Source organism: Anser cygnoides, chromosome 10 (genome assembly GCF_040182565.1).
Source record: "Anser cygnoides isolate HZ-2024a breed goose chromosome 10, Taihu_goose_T2T_genome, whole genome shotgun sequence".
Lineage (NCBI taxonomy): Eukaryota > Metazoa > Chordata > Aves > Anseriformes > Anatidae > Anser > Anser cygnoides.
The window spans coordinates 14,828,335-14,850,432 of NC_089882.1; the positions used below are offsets into that span (position 1 = coordinate 14,828,335).

At 45.3% G+C, this 22,098-nt stretch overlaps 1 protein-coding gene across 4 annotated transcripts in view; it reads right to left on the minus strand.

Moving 5' to 3' along the window:
• FLNB (filamin B) overlaps window positions 1–22,098 on the minus strand; it is an 85,281-nt gene that overhangs the window by 22,059 nt on the left and 41,124 nt on the right. For 3 of the 4 annotated variants that reach the window (XM_013184157.3, XM_013184158.3, XM_067003075.1), the window contains 23 exons: window positions 21,270–21,388; window positions 20,483–20,560; window positions 19,659–19,821; window positions 18,211–18,408; window positions 16,355–16,492; window positions 15,118–15,244; window positions 14,357–14,493; window positions 13,753–13,946; window positions 13,290–13,403; window positions 12,625–12,768; window positions 12,154–12,277; window positions 11,730–11,890; window positions 11,047–11,137; window positions 10,623–10,792; window positions 8,114–8,231; window positions 7,096–7,358; window positions 5,897–6,494; window positions 5,490–5,663; window positions 4,941–5,103; window positions 4,408–4,568; window positions 2,974–3,141; window positions 1,185–1,308; window positions 397–553 (listed from right to left, as the gene is read on the minus strand). In XM_013184157.3, coding sequence (XP_013039611.3) covers window positions 397–553; window positions 1,185–1,308; window positions 2,974–3,141; window positions 4,408–4,568; window positions 4,941–5,103; window positions 5,490–5,663; window positions 5,897–6,494; window positions 7,096–7,358; window positions 8,114–8,231; window positions 10,623–10,792; window positions 11,047–11,137; window positions 11,730–11,890; window positions 12,154–12,277; window positions 12,625–12,768; window positions 13,290–13,403; window positions 13,753–13,946; window positions 14,357–14,493; window positions 15,118–15,244; window positions 16,355–16,492; window positions 18,211–18,408; window positions 19,659–19,821; window positions 20,483–20,560; window positions 21,270–21,388 — 3,884 coding nt within the window. Of the gene's footprint in view, window positions 1–396; window positions 554–1,184; window positions 1,309–2,143; window positions 2,231–2,973; window positions 3,142–4,407; window positions 4,569–4,940; window positions 5,104–5,489; window positions 5,664–5,896; window positions 6,495–7,095; window positions 7,359–8,113; window positions 8,232–10,622; window positions 10,793–11,046; window positions 11,138–11,729; window positions 11,891–12,153; window positions 12,278–12,624; window positions 12,769–13,289; window positions 13,404–13,752; window positions 13,947–14,356; window positions 14,494–15,117; window positions 15,245–16,354; window positions 16,493–18,210; window positions 18,409–19,658; window positions 19,822–20,482; window positions 20,561–21,269; window positions 21,389–22,098 lie in introns of all 4 variants that reach the window. The other variant, XM_067003076.1, reaches the window with a different exon arrangement.

The following is a 22,098-nucleotide window of genomic DNA, read 5'->3' on the forward strand; positions in this document are numbered from 1 at the left end:
AATGGCTTACGACTTCAAGCAACCTTGAGGGAAACTCGTTATCATCACATAATGCTCAGTGTGGATGTTACATCGTGGCCTTGCTGAACTACACTGATAGCAGGCTGTCTCCATTTCAAATTCCAGCATTTCTGTAATCTTGTAAAGAACCTGTATTTATCTCTTTTGGGGCATTTGCAGAGTGTAAGGTTAATTATGAGCCGAATATAGTACGGGTGATGACTAAGACAGAAGTCTCAGAGAAGCAATTTCAAGAGCTTCACAAACAGAGCTTAAGGCCCAGCCAGCAGTCCAGTCTTCAGAACACCAAAGGCTGTGCAGACTTCATACAGGAGCCACTCAATCCCACCTAGAAACAATTTGTTGCAACCCCTGCATGGCTTTGCAATTACTCACAGTTATCTGTACAGCGAGAAGCCCCTGCCCGGCATCTTTAGCATCCACAGCAAACTCCACAGGCAGGCTGGCTGGTATGCCATAGGAACTGAGACCTGGTCCGCTTGCTGTCACTTTACTGGCATCATACGTAGGAAGCACCTTCACCTTGAAGGGACTTTAAGAGAAACCCATTATCAACCCCTCCTCCTAAGTCACGATTGATCATTGTTGCAGAACATACTACACAGGTGGACAACACAAGGGTCATTTGACAACACTACCAGCTTCATTTGAGCCTTTAGCCAATGCCCAATCACTGGGACAGTTTTCCCTTCCCTCAAAGATTGATACAGGACACTGCTAACTCAAGAGGAGATCTGACATGCTGTGGAGCCTTTGAGCTACTGGGGCACACGCGCATCCCAGAGTCTCTGCAGTGCCTGAACCCACGGAACAGTGTTCTGGTTACTGCCCTGAGGAGTAGGCATGGCTCTCCCAGTAACTGTCCAGAGTGGAAAGGAAAGCTTAAAGCAGAGCTTTGTCGCTGGGATGAACAACCTCAGAAAGATCACAGGCAGACAAGCTGAGACAGAGCCGGTGCTGAGGTGCAGATACACCTCCCCTCTGGCATCACCGCTGTAGAAGCAGCAGTCTCAAACCACCGCAAACCCAGAAGCCGTGCATGTAGCTGCACTGGTTTTAGTAGAAAGGACCACAGCTAGGCCTTAAATGGTGCTCAAGTGCTGCAAGAGCACAATCAGGTCACAAATTCTTCAGGTTATCTAAGTTTATCCTCACCACCTTACCTCCGAGGAATCTCTTCATCAGCATACTTGACAGAGATCATATATGGTCCCTCCAGGGTAGGGGTGTACACCACTGTGTGGGTGCCATCTCCATTGTCTACCACATTAACAGGCTCCACGATTCCTAAAAAAGCAACAGACAATTCTCAGCTGCAATATTAAAACTCAATTCCTCATCAGCCATTTGATGCTCCAAGATGCTCTGCTGATTTACAGTTTGGAACAAGTTAAATTTCAATTTTTTTTTTATTTTTTTTTTTTTTTGAATGAAGATAGTGGGCACGGATCAGTGATCAGTTTCCCTTATTTTGTATTTAAGAGCCATTAACTTAAGATAGTTTTGCCATCAACTGCTCTCTGGGCACCCATCTTCTCACTGTAAACAAAAGCTAGCATGAAAATACTGGAGAAAAAAATCTGCCTTTTTGTACAGTCCTGGTCAAGAGCAATTGCTCAAAATACTCTGAAGATCTTCCCACGAAGAAAATGAGTAATGGTTATAATTGCCTGAACTGCCATTTACAAGATTACATACTGCTACTGGGATTCACTGCACAGAGTTGAGCCCTAAAGCCTGTTAGTGCATAGCATTCACCAATTTGAGTCTTTCACAATCAGGTATTAGGAAAGGCAGGCTCACTGCCTAGACAGGAGAACCCTGCAAGCTGCCAAAGTCCTAAGAAAGCAGGATCAATTATTTCAATTTGCATTAAGCTAAACCTACAGCAGATTATGCGACATATCAGTCCAGATCGACACACAAAGCAGTCTACAATTACAACTTGGCTTGAAACACAGGAAAGATTAGCAGTATAGTGAGTGCAAAAGAAATGTATAGTTGTCATGCAAAGCCTGAAAAGGAGCACAGTTTGTTCCCACTCCCTCCTCCAGATGATTCTTGCTGTTGCCAGTTGGATTTCTGAGAGCCAAAGTTGCCAGTAGTTAGTAAGAGTTCAAACCTGTTGCAGTGTCACCCTTTGGATCACCTTTAAAATCCGAAATCGTTTTCAAAGGAGAGCTCGATCCCTGGGAATCCGTCTCATCCACTAAAATTAAAGAACCGTTACCTGAAAGTCACTTGCACCAGGACGACCCGATACTTGAGCGGTGAACTGACTCTCACCTCCTAGCAAGGTGCAACTTAGAGGCATCTGAACAGTTCAGTGGGGGCGACCTGTACACTACCCCTTGCTACTATTCTAGTAGGGCTTAAAGTTGCCCCTCAGCTGTGCCTCGTGGATGGACAGTTATTTCACTGCTGGGCTCTGGGGATCTTTTTAGTGATGTTGCTCCACAGAGGGGCAAGGCTGTAGCAATGGTCCTGCACTGGTCTGAGCAGCGCCCTCGCTAACAGAGCTCTGCTGTGTGCTCAGCGAGCGGCGGCTGCCCTGACCGAGGGGCTGCTTGTTCTAGGTGAGATGCTGTGCTACGCCAGCCAGCCCAGGTTCAGATGGAGGCTGCTGTGAGATGTTGGATTTACTTGTTTATGCCTAAACCTAAGCCATGTTTGTTCCTCGGTGATGCTTACTCATCTCACTTCTCTAACCTCTGAAGATTAGGATAAAGCGATTTAAAGACATTGCTCAAAGCAGCCCTGCGCAGCACACAGTTCTCCTCCTCTTACAGCAACACAGGTGGATCAGCTCTCCAGATGCATGCACCAGAAGAATGGGAACCAAGGGAAATGCTCCTACAAGGGGCATCGCCACCCTTGCAAGTAGGACCAGGAGCATGATACCCACCCGAGTGCAGAGATGGGCACAGCCAGGTTGAGTTCTTCGCTTCTTACCTCTGGGTCCTGCCACCACCACCTCCAGGGGTGCTACTCCTGCCTTGCTGGTGTCTACAGTAAAGGACTGTGGGATTTTGGCTCGAACAGCTGTTCCCAGACCTGGCCCTGCAATCTTCACCTTGCTGGGATCCACAACATCCTTCACAGGAACCTTGAAAGGACTGCCTGGAAGTTAAGGCAGATAGTGTTAAATCAACACAGCTTTAACAGTTACAGTAAAATGCCCAAACGCCTGAAAGTGGCCGGCTCTGGCTTTGTGGGCTGAACCATTTTAATACCTTGGGCACTTCTGTGGTACCCAAACAAGACGAGTTACTATCAAAGACAGCACCAGTTCAACCTATGCTATGCACTAAATCAATATAGAATAAAACCTGCAAGGCACAGGCAACTGATCAAATGGCAGGTTGCAGTACATAACTTTAAGTGTAGAAATAACACTTTTAAAGGGGAATATATGAAGGGTTGGCAGACTGCACCTGGAAGTAGCCAGGCTGAGTGCTGCAGACTGCTGAACCCAAATCGTCTGCTGTAAGTTTTAGTCCTCAGACCATCTGCTTCTGCTCTGATCACAGAGTAACAGTTGTGATTTATCAGCTTTGAACACCTGAGAAGAAATTCATGAAACCAACCAGAAGCACAAACGAAGCTTCACACAGGCACTTGTTTCTTTCATTTTTTAACAGTTTCAGTATGTTGATAAATAAAATGGGGCCAATAGGAAAAAAACAGCTCCCTCTGAATGCCTGGGAAAGAATATTAGATATATGCTCTATGACAGCACTAAGCACACAGTGCAGCAAAACGTGCCTGGTGTTTAGGAGCATTAATCACTGGTTTCAAGCAAAACATCCTTCTTTTAATTGTAAACTGCTGGCTTCCAGATGCATCTGGAACACTGCTTAAATCTACTTCAGCTTAATACCAGTGCAAATACACACACAGATTAATGCTTGCTTTCAGAAACGGTCACTACTCTTCCCTGCAGTGACCAAAACTTAGAGCATTTAATACAATCCCCATGACAATACACTTATTACATTGTCCATCCTCATGACAATATAGGCTTCATAAAACCCCCATTAGACCATATTACTGCAGAACAGTCTGGAAGGCATCCAACAAACCAAATGGCTATTTTCTTACCCTAACAAGTTACACTGCGCTTAAATCACATCCTCCCTGACCAAACACAACCAGCATGGGCTATATGTGCTGTTTGTCAAGGCTAGCGTCCCTGTCCTTATCCCACCCATCTGGACATGCTCTTTTGCTCCCCTGAGCCAGCTACTAAAGTTTCTTCCGGTACTCCCAAGAAAAGCAGAATGTTAAAACCTCAACATCCTCACCAAGAGTGAGATGCAGCGAAGGCATCAAGTCCTTAGCTCAACACCTTCCCTCCTCAGAAAGCCACTGAGCAAGAGCTCTTACCAGGAATATGTTCTCCCCCATATGTGATGTTGACATCATAGTCTCCTGGAACATAAGGAACATACTCGGCGCTGCAGCTCCCGTCCTTGTTATCTTTACAGCTAATTTTAGATTCTGAAGGTCCCTCAACAGTTATTCCTAGGCCACCAATTCCTGCCCCTCTGCAAAAGAGAAATACAGATTGTTAGAATTACCCATTTGTAGGAGCACTCGTGCTACCTTTTTACCCTTAATGAAAATGCAGCAACCTGACTTGTGATGTCCAGCCTTTAGTGTGCTCTGGAATGCAAAGCAGTTCAGCATAACCTCACCCACGTTTTCCCAAAATTTTATCCTCAACCATTATCAGCTTGTAATCTCTGCAGAGCAAAGTGCTCAGTAACCTATGAGGTAGCATACACATTAATCAAGAGTACATAGTTTGGCCCTTTTATAAATATTTGTACTGGATTTAGCATCTTGCACTGCACAACCCATTACGCTCCTCCCTCTCTCCCTCAGATATTCTTGAAAGATCAAGTAGGCCTAGGTACCTGGTCACAACCGAAAAGGCATTTGGCTGATTTGTGAAAGCTTCTTTGAGTCCGGGTCCTTGCGCCTTTACACGTGACGGGTGGCAGCCCTCTGTCACATTCACTCTGAAGGGACTGTTTGGCACAGGCACACCATCGTATGTTACGCTGACTGTGTGGGGACCTGTTAGAGCAGGAAAACACACACTAAATTCCCTAAATATTTTAAACACTTCACTTCTACAAGATCCTACGGACTTAGATGTCAGCAGATGCGTAAGACCATCCTCCTGCATTTCACAAAATTTGAGTAGCATTTCATAACTGAGACACCACCTACGCACTGTTCTTCTGAAGCTAAGTTACAGTAAGTCATTTATTCAAGTTAAAATAGATACTTTCTGTAGAATTAGCTTCTCTGCTGGCAAAAAAAAACAAACTGCCAGAATGCTAAGTTACTGGCAGACCTCAACAGTTTGCCAAATGAAAGTGTCAGAAGAGATGTTTGCTGTTGGTTTTCCCCTCTCAAGTGGAAAAAAAGACAAAAAACAACAAAACAACAGAGGTTACCCTTTTCAAACGGCGTGTACTCTACTGCATATGTTCCATCAGCATTGTCTTGGATCTGACAGTCTGTGGGGGAGCCAGATGGGCTTGTGATCTGTGTCCTGATGTGGTCACCACCAGCTTTTGTTAGAGGTCGAGCATCCACAGTGAACTCAGTTGTAGCTTCCCGGAATACATCTGCAAAACAACATTTTGAAGAGTCACTTCAAGAACCACATGCATTTCAGACGACAAAACATTTCATGAACCAGCATGATAAACAACTCGTTTGGGAACATAACAAAACAACCCCTTTGAAGGTCACCATGGAAACACACAAAGCTGTTACAACTTGAATTGTTTAGAATAGCCTGTTTAGGGTAAAAGACCTTCAGTCCTACAAACTCTGACAAGAGCTGGGTTATTCTCACCTTTCCCTTCCACTCCTGGTCCAAACACTTTAACTCTGCTTGTGTCCACTGCTGGCTCCACTTTGACCCGGGCAGGGAATTTAGGCACTTGCTCTCCTCCATATTTCATCTTGATTGTGTACATGCCAGCCGAGAGAGGCACATATGTCACAGCATAGGTCCCGTCTTTGTTGTCGTCAATCTGGACTTCAGCTTTAGAACCAGTATCCGACACCATGTCCACTCGAAGGTCACCGGGACCCGCTTCCGTACAGTCTACATTCAGCAGCCCTGCCTCACCTACTTTGCCACGTTCGAGACCTGGGCCTGTGGCAACAACTTTAGAGACATCAAATGGCATTTGTATGTCTGCTTTAAATGGTGAACCAGGAATGTGGACCTCTTCGAAGAGGATGTTTACGAAATACTCTCCAGGCTTTGTGGGCAGATAGGAGACAGAGCAGGTTCCATCACCGTTGTCTGAGCATTCAATCTTAGCTTCACATGGGCCTTCTACTGTCAAACCCAAACCGCCAGTTCCTGCCCCTTTGGTATCTATCGTGAATTGGGCTGGTTTTCCAACAAGGCCTCCTCGAAGACCTGGGCCATGAGCTTTTACCTACAAGAGAATATGCAGTTGAGCTTAACTTTTCATGTTATTAATAGCACAGACCACCTAGACAGTTGTTTATATGTGAGACTTGACTAACAAGCTCTTAAAAATAGACAGAAAGCAAAGTCTCTGTCACTCCTCCCAGCTTTACTGTACAGTTGGTGTCTCATTACTCCAAACAAGTTTCTAGACAAGGATATCCATGCTCTTGCCACAGTTATTTTTATCCAGCCACTGAATATAAGAGGTAGACATATTGAATAGTGGATAGCTGTAGACAAGTTTTCCTTGAAATTTATTTCCTTAGAAAGAAACATCTCAATTAATATATTTGATACAGTCATGAAGCCAACTTCTATTAAATTAGGAGCAACTCTTGCATGTGCCACACTATGCAAGATGCCTGTGGTATTCTTAATTAGTTCAAAATGTTTCCAAATGGCGTTTTAAGGATGACTTCCATGAGTCACAGAGTCTGCAAAAGAAACAACTCAACGCTCTGAGGAAGGATGTTCCAGGGACTAGTTCGGCCAAAAGTTTCATACCATAGCACACGATTCAGTTTTCAGTTATTATCTGCTGTTACAGCCATTAACCATTCCCTTACCTTGGAGGGATCTGGAGGTAGAGTGGCCTCCACAGTATAGGGGCTCCCTGGGATCGGATTGCCATCATAACTCACATCAACCATGTACAGTCCTTCTTCTCTCGGGATGTATTTCGCCGTACTGCACTCCTTACCCGGAACTGGCTCCACCAGACATGGCACAGCTTTCCTTGAAGGACTGGCAATATTAACATCTAGTTTACCTTGTCCACCAGCTCCTTTGGTGTCAATTACAAATTCCTGATCCTTCCCTACTTCCACTCCTGAAAAAAGTACAAAATCCATATTACTACATTGAGTACTTAATGTTTGACAATGCTCCAAGAAATCCCTAATGCACATTATCATTGAGGGAGCAAGCACTGGCAGGGCCTTACTCAGCCTACGCCCTTCTACATAAAAAAAAAAAAACCACACAACACAAAACGAACAAAAAAATCAAACAAAAAATAACAAAGTGCCCTGGCTAATTGGAAGTTACAAAGCTACAGTGCTAAACAAGGCTGCCAGACATGGTCTAACAGTGTAATAGAGGCTCATTTCAGGAACACAACATTTCACAGCCCTAAGCTGTTCTGCTTTCAGAAAATGAGACCGTATGAATGAAACTCCACACTGTAGCAGTTACATATATTTGAACAATGATCTAGCCCCAGGAAAACCAATTTCGTCAGCAGGTTCCTGGTTTGGTGAAAAATCCAGTCCTGTTCACCACAAGGGACTAAACCCCAACACAAACCTTGCTACATATTTTTTTTTGCCACATTTTTTTTTTCCAAAACAAAAACAAATAAAACAAGAAAAGAGGAAATTTGAAATTCAGTCCTCTAAAGGACCAGCTAAGTCAGAGTAGCAATGCTATGAAATTGCACGAAGCTGGTTTATCCCTCGATTACAGCAAGTTAAAGAAAAGCTTGTTTCGCCCACTTATGTTATAGCAGAACGTGTTGGCTGTTGCACAGACCTAGGAGACCCTTCAGAGGCAGGCTATGGGGCTTCCAAGCCCAGACGTACTTACTGTTTTCGAGTCCATTGACTTTAATTTTGCTTAGGTCAAGCGGAGCAGCAACTCCCACAGTGAAAGGGCTTTTAGGGATAGGATCACCACCGTAAGTTACCAAGACCTTCATTGGACCCTAGTTGGAGAATTTATGAGTTAGATTAACGCCTCACTTCATACAGATGCACTAATATTCAAGCAGTACATAATCATTTCACCTAATCCGTTTTTTTCTCCTGGCATGGAGGCGGCACAGGCCGTCTCCCACCCTCCAGGCCCTGCAGACCAGGTATCCCACCCTGCTGCCCCGAGGCCAGGCCAGAGCCCGGCCTGCAAAGAGGCCATATTATTACAGCATTTCAAATACCAGGGCTTTAAGCTGTACAAGTCAGAAAGATTAATGCTCTTGTGTATTTTGGCTGAAATACCACACAGCCATGGCAAGTTCCAGCCCAAGATGTGTGCTCCTTTTATTCTCTTCTACCGCAGTCCATATTTTAGCTATATTCACTGTTTGCTTACTTTTCGTTCTTGGCTCGTTCAGCTCCCAAGTGAAATAATCATGGATGTTTCACACAAGCTAGTGAATAGCTTCCATGATTATTCTTAGTTGTTTTTAGAAAACACACACACGGGTAGCTGTAGCAACACCACAAGTGAGAGAGATAAGGCTGAGTAAACAGCATTAAACCAAGGATCCTCTGCTGCTGACGTGGTCCCTCAGGAATTTAACTACCTAGACAGTCCTCCCACCGCTCTTTAAGAGTACAGAGTCTCACCGCTCTGCTCTTAGGTAAGCTCCTGCTGGCGAGCCCTAAAATGGCAGGGTTCAGGAATGATTTACGCACTCACAGGCTGGAGGAAAAGCAAGGCTACTAATTACTGTACAGTCTAATTTCACCTCTATTCTAACCACTGTTTTCCTACCACCGCTACCTGTGAGCATCTCCTGTCAGTCCACAGCTTTTCCACGACCCAGCATGCTCCCTCAGATGCAGGTTTCCACCACACAGCCACGTACACACTCACTCTGCAGCCAAGGGACTTGTACTGCCCCAGTGTTGAAACACTACCAGCTGAGATGCTCCCCAGAGCGCTGCAGAGCTACCCCTGCAGCATCCGAATGCCACGGTCTAGCAGCTGAAGCTATGTTATTACACACCAAGTGTTGTCCATAGGTTCTTCAAGGTTTTCTTATTTTTCCCAGCTTTGGGACTACACAAGGAAAGATGTGAAAAGCTACCAGGTCTGCCCATGGCTTAATAAAATCCAAACTCATTCACTAACGAAACTATCCCTCACACAGAGACAATAAGCCAGAGGGTTTCTAATTCTGGCACCAGGGTTCAGTAACCCTGAGGACAACCTATGCAGAGGACACCTGGTTTCAGTATCTGGCTTGTCTCACCTCTGCCCTTTGCACGAAGCAAGGTCACTGCTCACAATACACACCCGCAGGGTTCGGGTTACTTTGCTCCCTCCTGCATACCAACCCTGACTGAACAAGCAAAAGCTTCTCCAAATAGACACACCAGCCACATCCTGAGATCATGCAGCTACTTTATTCAAAAACAAACGCTAGCTCTACGATGCGCCCAAGAATGCTAATCCGGTATTATCAGATAAATAATGCCGCAGCCCCCCATATCAGCCCATTTTTATACAGCTACATTCAAGGAAGTCAGTACAGATGACCATGAAGCTCACTTGTTTGCTCAGGATAGCAAAACACTTTCATCTCAGCACTACAGTGCCTGTGTCTTCAGAAATACATGAGAGTTAGGCATTCTGGAGTTTAACACCACTTTACAAACACACAAGCACAGCACAAGCAAAAATACTTCTAGTTATTAGCAGCTTCCACTTTCAGCTCTTTAATGGTGTTGCTAGGAAGCATCTGTCTTAACCAAAATGTTAGACTGAAGTTATTTTCAACCCAAGGGCAAACCTCAAATACAGGCAAATACTTTGACGTGTTTAATCTGCAGTCCAGCTTCCCTGCTCAGCACCAATTCCTTCACTTTTCTACTTGTGTGGGGCAGTACCATTGCCCAAATGCTGTGCTTTTTCACCTTGTTCTGGTTTGCAGCAGAGCAGTGGCCCGCTGAAAGCTGGCACACTGCAGCCCCAGCATTACAGCACTGCAGACAGCTGCAGCAGCCAGGCCAGCTGTGCAGCAGCTGGCTCCGTTTCAGACCCCAGAATGGATCACCACCTTTCCTCTTCAACAGATAAGGCAGCACAGATATCACCAGTGTGGAATGACAACATGAGCTCTGAGCTGCTGCTTCAATAACTCACTTGGTCCCAGGAAAGAAAACAGTGAAAAGCTACCCATAACTAAACCAGAAATCTGTACCACTAGCTTCCCATTCACTCTGTCATGACGGCTTTGTCTTAGCGGAACAGGACATCCTGGCAGGTTTTAACCACTAATTCCCCTGTGTACAGGCACCAGGGAAGGCAGTCATGGCATTACAGCAACATGAGACATTCTCGTTTGTATTCCTACAGGAGTCCGACCTACCTGCTGTATTGGGGTGTACCGAACAGTGTGGGAATAGTCATAGTTGTCAATGATATCCAGATCTGTCACTGCCTCTCCTGGCACAGGGCTGCTGAACTGCACATCCAGTGGTGCTTTTCCAGCTCCCTTGGTGAACACGGTGAAGTGTGTTGGCTTGCCATTTTCCACACCTGAAGAAAAATGTTAATTCTAATTTACGCAGAGCTCACACACAGAAACTCTTCTCAAGAAGCATTCAGTACCTATAAATGCTGCTCAAGCAAAAAGCCAAAGGAACAGAGCCCTTTCCAATTGCCTGCCACCCCAACCAGCTGTATCCAGCACCGCATTGCTGAGTCCTGGCAGTGTCCAGCAAGGCAGCAGCTACCCCGCAGCAGCTGCTCGTGGTCTAGCACCAGCCATGCCATCTCAACCTAGGTCTCACCAGTTTTGTTCAGCCCGGGTCCTTCAGCTTTCACTTTGCTGGCGTCATGTGAAGGGTCCACTTTAACTCTGAAAGGGCTGGCAGGAATTTCCTGCAATAGAAAATGGAGCTCTAAACATAACCATGTCACTCTTCACTACCCAAACTAGAAAGATAAAATGAAAGCAGCAACATCTTTAAATGGTTATCTCCAGCAGCATCTTAAGTAAAGTTTCACCTCACTTAAATGCTCTGCCTTACTGAACAGCAGCATTCAAAGTCTAGGACATTGTTAACAGCTGGACTGCTTGCAGGGGCCTCTCCCACTTTTTTCTTTAAGACCTTATTTTTATTCCCAAACTCCCTGGTGAGTAAGATAGGTTTTCTATCATTTAGAATGTAGCTTTGCCTTGCCTCTAGACCTAGGAGGTAAGCCATGACTCACACCACACTCACTATGCCAGCTCAACATGTTACTTGCTTGAACTTCTTGAACTTCATAGTCTCCAGCCAACTCCCCCTTATTTGTGTACCTTCAAGTATGAGAAAAGAGTTCTTAAAACACTGACTAGACAAGGTGCATGTAAGCGGAAGTGAAAAGAGCCATCTGTACATTGCCACAGTCAGCTGTTGAGTGCCAGGTGCTATGCGGCCGGAGAACACAGACTCTGGAAATATTAGGCTGTAAAATGAAGATTACAAACCTCTCCTGCAAAAAGCACTTTAATAGTGTAGCGCCCAGCGGCAGGTGGGGCATACTTCACTGTGAACGTATCATTAGCATTGTGGATAATGTCAAAATCTATGTCTTCTTCCTCATCGCTGACCACACGAGCATCACACTTAATTCCGACACTGACATCACCTAGGAAAAGCAAATGGAAATTTTTCACCAGATGGTACAGACATCACTAGCCAAACAGCCAGCACATTCTGATTTCCAGCAGTTGCACAAGTCGCAACGTTAACTGATGAAATGGATCACATCACAACTCATTTTAACGTTCTGTTGCCCGAGGTTCTTCCATTTAAAAAAAAAGGAATACCAGCAGCAGGAAACAAAACATAATTCCCACCCCTGCATGACCTGCAGTTCTGATACCACAGCAAAACCCAGTTTGCCTTTACCTTCTCCTGCATCAGTGCAGTCAACAGTGAAGTGGGTTGGCTCGCTCGCTTTCAGGCCAGTTCTCTCCACACCAGGTCCGAACACCTTCACTTTCTGAGGATGACTCCCCTGACCTATTAGGACCTGTATGGATTCACAAGGGTCAGAATCACACACCTGAGTCATGCTTGAGATCAGAGTCAAGCTGGAGCATTACCTGGGCAGAGGCTATATGAAAACAGCACCAAGGTAAGAGCAAACTGCCCTAACTCCCCCAGGCTGCGTCTGGATTGATATTAGACCTCCAACATGTGAGCTTACAAAAGCAGAAAGCTCTTTCCAAGTGGAAATATTCCCACAAAAGACAACAGACAGGCACACTTTCTTCAGGATCACAGAAGGGGTTTATCATCCTGGATATAATGACAAGTAGTCTTAAGCACCAGTGTCCTACTTGGATAGAAGGAGTAATATCCCCCATCTGTACTTACCCTAAATGGGCTATTGGGCACGTTGGCTCCTCCCCAGACAACAGAAATTGTATGTTTGATTGGCTTAACTGGCACATAGGAACAAGCAAACACACCGTCAGGTTTGCTCTTTATCTGGATATCAATAGGGTTTCCTTCTCCATCCTAAAGAGCAGGGAATATAAGCAGAAGGGTCAGATACTTCAAAAATCTTTGTATAATTTGAATATCCCAAGACTTTCAAAATGTTTTTTTCCTCAGAACTGCAGCTCAGAAACACTGAAGAAACATACAGATTACACTCCTGTAAGTCTTCCTCAGCTAAACTGCTTGTTTCTAACATCATCTCACAATACATATTTCAACAAGTTCACCTGAGATTCACCGGCTCAAAGACACTCCAGGTGCTTTTTAATGACAAATCCATAAAATTACAGCCTGCCTCTTTGAGGAGGCTCCAAGTGCAGGAGTAAAGCCATGTGTTTCATACTCGAGGGAGAAGTCACCTCGTCTTCAGTTGGATTTGCTGCCTGACTACATTATACAGATCAAAGCACAGAGCTGCAACAGAATTACACACTCAGAATTAAGTGGTGTGTAATTGAGTAGAAATACTTAAGGCATTTTTCTCAATGGTTCTAAAGCCCTTTTGCTGGAGTTTCACATCTCTGCCTTTGGCTTTTTACCTGCGCATACATCTTCAGAGGCGCTTTTCCAGCATCCTTGGTTTCAACTGTGAACTCAGCAGGATTGTTCACTATACAGCCAGTTTTCTCCAAGCCTGGACCATAAGCCTTCACCTGAAAACAAAACCAAGAGTCTTAGCTTGCAATCCAGAAATTAGCAAAATTAAGCTATTTATTTCTACAGACCTTCCCTTCCCACAAAATTCATGAAGCACAGGATACAAGTAGAGGCTTGTCTGCAAGTTGATAATTTTGACTAATTCAGCAAGTTTCCATTATATTTAATTGAAACCACAGCAGTATTATTAGAAAAAGCTGAGTAATATCTGGCTGGAGCATGGCAAATTCAGAGCTGTAAGTAGAGTCAAGCTTAAGAGTCTAGTGTGTTACCAGAAGCCTTTAGAAACATCTCTGTAATAGTTTTATCAAGGACTCATATGCCACAGTGAGCTCTATACACTACCTTATCCGGGTTGAAGTCTCCTGAAGCTGGTCGGATGAAGGCCATGTAAGGACTGTCTTTTATGTCCTCATCATCGCACATGATGTGCACAGCATATTCACCAGGCTCTTTGGGCCAATACCTTACATCACATGAACCATCATTCTTGTCATCACATTCAATTTTAGCCTGAGAAGGACCTTCTATTGCAAAGCCTGAAAAAGAAACACTTATTTACCAACTACACAATAGGTTTGTGGTGGCTGCTAATCTGTTTCCCCAAACTGCTTTTTATTAGCCTTAACCATTCCTTACGCTCTCTATCTCCCTTCTTCAGCAACATCATTTCCTTCTGTATCTCATCCCACAAAACCACAGAAAACATTCCCTGTCACAAGCATGCTCCTGTCTCTAGGACTTGCCTTCAGTACAGAATTCCGCCCTGATATATAAATTTGTGTTTAGACTAGAACATCTTACTGATCTGTTTTTTTTTTTTTTGTTGTTGTTGTTTTTGTTTTTGTTTTGTTTTTAGTTTGTTTTACTGCTTCTCACATTTCTCATTAGTTTGTTACTGGCATTGCAATATTTAAGTATTTCAGGCAAACTAAGTGAAGTAACATACCAAGAGAGCCAACTTCTGTGCCAATGGACTCTACCACAAAGTCAGCTGATTTGCCCACAATCCCTTCATGCAGTCCTGGCCCCCAGGCTCGTACTTTCTGAGGACCTGCTTCATGACCTATGTGAACCTCAAAGGGGCTACAAGAGAAAAGAAAAGCACACAATTAGAAACAAGGACACATACAGCATACATGCTTTTTCCCCAGGCATTTTAATAAGGCTTCACACTGGATTTCCCAAATTAACAGATGCTATCTTGTGGTGGCACAGCGCCCAGCAGACAGTCTTTCTAGCAGAGAGGTCATCTAATGTATCATGCACTTATACCTCGCACCACAGATCCTGAGTATCAAGTACTTCGTTTGCGCTGCTTGCTGTAGTCTCTGACACTAAAATAACAGATCCCTTCAGAAACTTACAGTGAAGTTCAAGCTGCAGGAGTTACCTGAGCCATCAAGGTTGTGTGTGTGTTTTTTTGTTTTAATTTGTTTTTTGTGTGTGTTTTTGTTTTTTTGGTATTTTTTGTTGGTTTGGTTTGCATTCACCATTTTGGGATTATCAAGACTCATGCGAATCACCTTTCAAAACCTTCCCAAAGCCTCTGCAGCCCTAAAACTGGCTGCAGATAAACTGTCACAGCAACTGCTGGCTGTAAATGTCCCACCAGAGCTTCTTCGAAAGTCAGCTTTGCTTTAAAAGCCTGCCAACTAAACAACCTGCTGAATGACACAAAAACCTCAAACAACGCTACTTCTAACTCACCTTTTGGGGATGTTGTGTCCACCCCACGTAATCGTGACAATGTATTTCCCTGGGGTAGCTGGATAATATTCAAATGCATATACACCGTCCATAAAGCCTTTTTGTTTCACAAGCTCCTCCAAGCCCTCTGTTGAAAGATCAGTTCAGCATTAAACTTAACAGCTTCCATCCTGCCGTCAATTACTCAGACAAGTTCATGTTTTCTAGTATTTATTTTAACTTGTAAGAATAAATTTCTCCCACCAGAGGAAAAAAAAAAAAAAAAAGGTCAGGTTATAACGGAAGTTAGTTCTAGTTGCCCTCTAGGACAAAGACAGCAAACACTTCCAGAAGAAATACAGCAGAAAGTATTTTAAGTTACCAGACTTAATAGGTTCCCTTGTGTTTTATTTTCTTAGTCTGCAGTATGATGCATGTCATATGTTAAAACAAAAAAGCTTAACATTTGTCAGACTTTGCAACCACAAGTATGCAGGGAATGCCTACTTTTCATTTTCTTCAAGATGAAGAATCTGGGGAGAAAAGCCTAATACACTAAAATTTACATCGCTACGGCTGCTGCTTCCCCCCGCCCCCCCGTAACCACACGAAGCCACACAGTCAGAAGGCTGTGCGAGTGGAGGAGGTGAAGGCAATACAATGCACCTTTTAATACAGCCCCAGCCTGGGGGGAGGTGACTGACTCAAAGTACAACACAAACAAAGCCATTCCCTGAGCCCAAGCACGGGGAATGGGGAGCAGCAGCACAGCCACCACTGCTGCGCAGCCCCAGGACCCCCCAGCACAAGGCAGCGGCCACCAGTGCGCCCATTGCACTGCTGTGCTGTGGGCTGAGCTCGTGGCAGAGTGAAGGACCTGGGGCCAGATCCTGGCAGAACGTCTCCATGCCCGCCTGCAGGTTCCCTCGATCTTCTCCTTCCCTGTTCACGCAGTGCTGAGCACCCAGCGCAGCCAGGATGCTGCTCTAAGGCATTCCTAGCTTTATGAGGGCAGGTTTTCCACCTTGCCAGAGACCCTGGAGTATGACTTGCTCCCACAGACCAGATAAAGATGCAATGTGAGCCCATAAAGCTTGGAGGACAGACAGTGGTGTGGATTTTCTCAGTTATGCTATGGTGATGCAAACCTCACCGGCTCCAGTAGGCCACCATCTCCTCACTGCTCCTCCTCGCAATCTCTGCTTTGCTCCCTTCCCCAAAACCCATCCACGGCACAAGTTCATCCCACCACACTTACTTGGTCCTTTTATAGTCACGCCGAGGTCTCCGCTGCCCGCTGCTCTCGTATCAACCTTGAAGTCAGCTGTTTCCCTGATGCGGACACCCTTGGGTTGCAGGCCTCTACCGGTGGCACGACAAGCATTTGGATTGCAGGCTGCAAGGGAATTTCAGACATCAATGCAGCCTTTGATTCTCAAAACACACGCAGCCTAGCCAGCTTGGAACAACCTTTAGTTAAATGTTGACTCAGGGCAACCACAGCTGAGCTTGCAGCACAAGTCTTAATGTTATGGTAGTAAGAAGAACGCATACAGAGTCTGCCTCGCCATTGTCCGTGTTCCCCAGCTTTTGGACAGCAGCATTCAGTGCAGCCAGGTGACACTGAACCCCTACAAGAGCCATATAAGAAGTAAAGCAACTCTGAAGCCATGTTGCTTTCTAATTTGATGACAGTTACGAGAACAAAACTTTTCCATGGATATCACCCCCAGATATTCACTGTACTAGGCACAATCTTCTTTAGACTGTGCCACATGTAGAGGCACGCTGCAGTATGGGGTGAAATTCTCCTTTGCAGCTAAGCCCTAGTGAACAATGTTATTGTGCCGTTCTCCTTCAGACGCACCAGACTGGAACAGCAGTCACTACTGGAGCCAAGTTCTGCACTTGCTTCTTTAAGAGATGTCACATCAACCCCCTGCTCGTGGCAGCTCACACCTACAGAAGCAGAGCCATAAAGACCCCTCAGACCAAAGTAGTCATGGGTCGGGGCAGAAGGTTACACATGGCGGAGCTTAACCTTAGGCTTGCCACCTTTACTCAAGTGCTTCTCCAGGCCTGCAGAGCTGCTACAGAAACAAGCTAACGCACGCTTAGGAACGACTGTCGTTACATAATCCAACTATCAGGTGGTCTTCAATTCCAGAGACCTAGAGGGTTTGAAAAGACTTAGAAATCACAGTTTCCCGGTAGCTTAATCCCAACATGCGTTTCCCCACAATATGCCGTGCTTACAGCAGGAGCACCAATCTGCCAAGCTGCTCGTTAGGTTCTGACATGTTTCAGTAGCTTACCACCTTTACCCTCACCCCGGCAGCAGCCACACCACTACACGTCCCGTGCCGGACGGTACAAGCGCAGATCGCATGCCATCTGCTAGCTCTGAGAACTGGTGGGGTGGGAGCACACGTGAGCAAGCCTACCTGGGAGTGGGAAAGGCTGGTGGAACCCTTACACAACTGAGTCAGGCAGTTTGTGGTTAAGCAAGTTTCACTGACTGGGTCACACACCACTTCAGTTTGCTTGCAACTTTCTTCCCCAACCCCAACAAAAACAAAAACCCTTTTGGCTGGGACAAGCTGCAGGCTAGAAGCTTACGAAAAGCAAACATGACAGAGCATCCTGCACACCTCTTACCAACTATGAAGCCATTAGCAGTGAAGTCCAAAATTCCACAAATGGAGGGTAGCTCAGGAGAGATGAGCAGAGATCTAAAAGCATAGGAGCACGTAAGGATGGAACAGAAAGCAAGTTAGGTGTCAGTTAGGAAAGAAAACTGTAAATACAGTAATCTGAGGAACAAAGGTGGAAAATAGCAAGATACTGCATAGCTGCTTAAAACATCTCAACAAAATACAAAGGGCAGCTTAATGTTTAGAGTTCTAGGCAGAAAGAAAACTCTCACAGCAAAAGCAATATTACTGTTAGGGAGCACTGTTTTGACCAGGTGAACACTCAGGTGACCTGGTGAAATCAGGTCTAAGATGTTGAAAGGTAAAGAAAAGGCCCAAGGCGACATTTGAGCATATTCTGCGATCGTACCCAACGTGAAAAGTGACCATCTATATTTAGGTGCATTTTTAAAAAGCATACCCTCTCCAACGAGAACATTGCAAGGAGTTTTGGGAATTGCCTCCCCTGCAAAAGTCACTTTGACAACGTGAGGACCAGCTTGAACGGGTTTGTAGACACAGCGGTAGACTTGGTTGCCTTTGTCTTCAACTGTAACTTCAGCAAGGCTTCTCCCCTGAGGATCCTCCACTTCCACGTTCACATCACCCACACCGGCACCTGCAAAGGAAACCAGCCGAGCTGAGCCTTGGCTTCCCCACGGCAGCGCGCGGCGGCCAGGATCAGAGCCAGCACCTGGGCTCAGCTCTGCTGTCATCTCCGAGCACAGCCTAAATTTTCAGCCTCTACCGACAGCAACCAGCTGTGGAAGCAGGGTGGGGACAAGACAGCATGGTGGCATCTCCACGAAGCTATCAAACTGACAGGACCAGTTACGTGGCCCTCTCCACAAGGTTTATTACATTACTGGATACACATGTGGCCCGGTTACCCTACTGCTACTGCTCTGTCACAGAGTAGCCCATAACTTCAGTCAATTCAATTCGCTCATGCTTTGGAGCACTTTAGATTAAGAGCTCAGACAACAGACATCCTGGCCTGGGCAAGGATCCTTCTCTGTATATATTCACTTTTGCTCAGACACCTGCTCCGTACAGGTTTTATTTAACTCATCACGCAACAAAAACGGTTTTCCAGACACTTGCAGAGGCCAGACATGCCTTTACATGATTCAGACCACTCCCTCGCTCAATTAGAGACCGAATATAACACTTCCCCTCACCAAAACCACACTTAATTTTATTTCTGAGCACCCTCAGGTAGAAGGCAATTTAAAATATGATACTCAGCACATTTCAGTGTTTAATAATGCAAGTAACTACCCAAAGTAGTTTCGCATTGTTCAAACTGAATTGACAGCTGCAGCACCTTATTGACTCACTCCTCAAGGCTACAGCATTGGCCTAACAGCAGGCAACAAGCCACGTGACGGAGATGTTCTAATGAAGACAGAAGTCCTCTAATAATTAGAAGAGTTTGAAATCAGTTTGTCAGTGAAGTGTGAACTCAGAGTAGCACTAGATCAGATTCTTTTTCGGTAACACTAAATACAGAGCCCACTAAGCATTTAGTTTATTTACAGTTCATCCTTCAGAGGCAGGTATTTCACATCCCTGTTTAAAATGAGTAGTGGGAAGAAACCAGCCGGGAACTTGCCTGCTACCATTCTGCAAGTTCATGGCAAAAATCTGGGTAATGCTTAGCATCTTCCTGCCCCAGCTCAGCTCAGCACTTCAAATGTTTCACCCACAGCAAAAGCCTCCAGAGCAGCTTATTATTTCACCTCTGAACTCAACAGGCTGCAAATCCTCATCTACTTTTCAGTTAGAGCTTGTTTGTTCCTCCGAGACCTAGGCTTTCTTCACATCTGAGGACACTGCAGAATTTCAGCCCCCGTTTGTTCTGCTTACCTGCAGTGTAGAGGTCAAAGTAGGTAGGCTTGTTGGCAATGTTTCCTGTTGCCTCCAATCCAGGTCCCTTTGCTGTCACTTTGCTCGCATCTCCCTGGGCTTTGTCAACGTTCACTTCAAAGGGGCTCTTCGAGATGTGCTGGCCGGCAAACAGGACCGAGACCTGGAGACAGACAGCGTCAGCTCCGACCCACGGGGCAGGGGCAGAGCTCAGCTCCACTGCCACACAGCTGAGCATGAGGCTGAGTGCATGCATGGCTCAGAGGCAAGAGAGACAATGTAGTGGACAACCCAAATAGTTGTATCTATCTTTTCAGGCTGGCTGTAGGGACCAGCAATCAATGCGCCAAGCAATGGCATCACTCAGCAAAAACCTGCTTCTGCAGGCCCCTGGGAACAGAGCTGGGTGGAGAACCTTCTCTGCAAAACCCCCACAGCAGACAGTGTTATCAGCAAAGAAACACCTCACAGAAACAACCTGATACTCTCCTCTGCACTTCTGTGACAAGCCACAAAACTGGTTTCATGAGCTGCATGAAGTGGCCCCAGGTGAGAAGAGAGCCAGCTGTTGCACTGCCTACAAACCCGATTCCCTCAAACACCCACACATGTTCTCCCAACACATGCACACCCTCCCCCTTGAAAAGGTGGCAGCCCAATAGTCCAGACAAAGGATTAAGGCCACATCAGGTTACTGCTCCTTTAGGATGCCCAGAGAGGCTCTTACACCACTAGTAAACTTGCAGCCCTCATGGGCTCACACTAACAATCAGCAAAGCAGCTCATTTAGCAAGAGAGTCCTGGGTATTTGACACACAACCTACCTTGTGAGGTCCGGTAACCTTTGGCACATACTGAACTGAATAGGTCTTGTTTTTGTCACTGGATGGCATTATCTTCGCCTAGGAAAGAAAACACATCTGCCTTCGAGCTGTGCCCATGCACACCAGCCTAAGACTTCGCTGGGTAGCACTTGATACTGCAGTCAGCAATGTCAGAGCCACGTTTCTGCGGAAGCAGGTATATACTTGCTAACTCCCCATTCCATATGGAAAAATGATTTGTCTTTAGATGAGAACCACGCTACCTTTTCCCCAGCCCCCTCCCTTGCTGTTAATTGCTCTACTAAGGCAGGCCAAAACTGAGGAGACATTAAGTCCAATGTACAGCTGTATTTTTCTGGAATGTCGTAACATGATCAAGTGGAGCACTTGGATGAGAAATTTCTATAAACATTAAAACCAGCATTTTAACTCAAAATGATTCATGGCTTCTAAATAGCTGCTTTAGCCATTCTTGCAGAATGAGTAAGGGCAGTGATTTAGTGCTGTGTGTTATCTAAACCCCCGTCAGAATGTACTTGGCCACTCAAGCTAAAGCACTACAACTACCGGACGTTTGACTTGTGTTGCTTATTTGCAGGCAGTGAAGACTTTCAGGCTCACCCAGTAAGGCAATTATGAGGGAACGCTTGAAGCTTACACTTTTGATAGATGGTACCGTGCAGATTCTTTTCAGATTACTTATCTTGTGAAAGATGGAGGCTACTGCAAAAACTTCAGCGTTCAGACTAGCTTTATGTTTACCCAACAAAACATTTAGCATACACACCTCTTCCCTGTTTCCTTCTGGATCCTCTACAAAGACCATCAGGTCTCCCTGCCCAGCACTGATGGTGTCTACTGTGAAGATGGCAGGCTGCTTCACCATGTTCCCATGAGGCTCAATCCCTGCGAAGCAGATGCAGAGCGGCACGTTAGCTGTTGCTACAAAACTCAAGAGGTGCTCAGAAGTGCTCAGATTTACCATTCTTCGAAAGCTGCTCAAACTATTTTGCCAGTAAGCTCTGTACAAATGGCATGCAGGAACCTCTTCAAACCATGAAAATCCTGCAATCCAGTACCACTTCCATTTCACTTAATCAGAGTTTCCTTATTCCTTAGCACAGGGCCTGCTACAGCATGCAGTTACCAGCAGGGTTTCGTCATCTCTCTATACTTAGCCCCAAGTCATTACACCTGTCATGGTGGTGTCAGACTGGGCGGGAGGAAGAACTTCCCAAAGCTGCTGGTCCAGACTAGCCCAGACTTATTTATCTTCCTTCCAAGGGAATTACTCCTCGGCTTATTCATAAAACCGTGGGCACTGCTTCTCCGTCGTACAATTAGTGGAAAGTGCAATGTCTGAGAGATTATAAGGGAAATGGTTGTGTACAACAGAATTCCTGAACTTGTTTATCTTTGGAAAACAATAACTTGAGAGCAATGCAAGGAAGATTGTGTTTTTACTAGGAAATCTGAGCATTCTGATAAGGTGTTAACAATTGACATATTCATTCTTTCAAACTAACCCCTAGATTATCATCTAGTTTAAATGGCTATAAATTCACTCTGCATATCTTCAATCCTCTGCACAGACATTACAATACAGTATTTGGGTA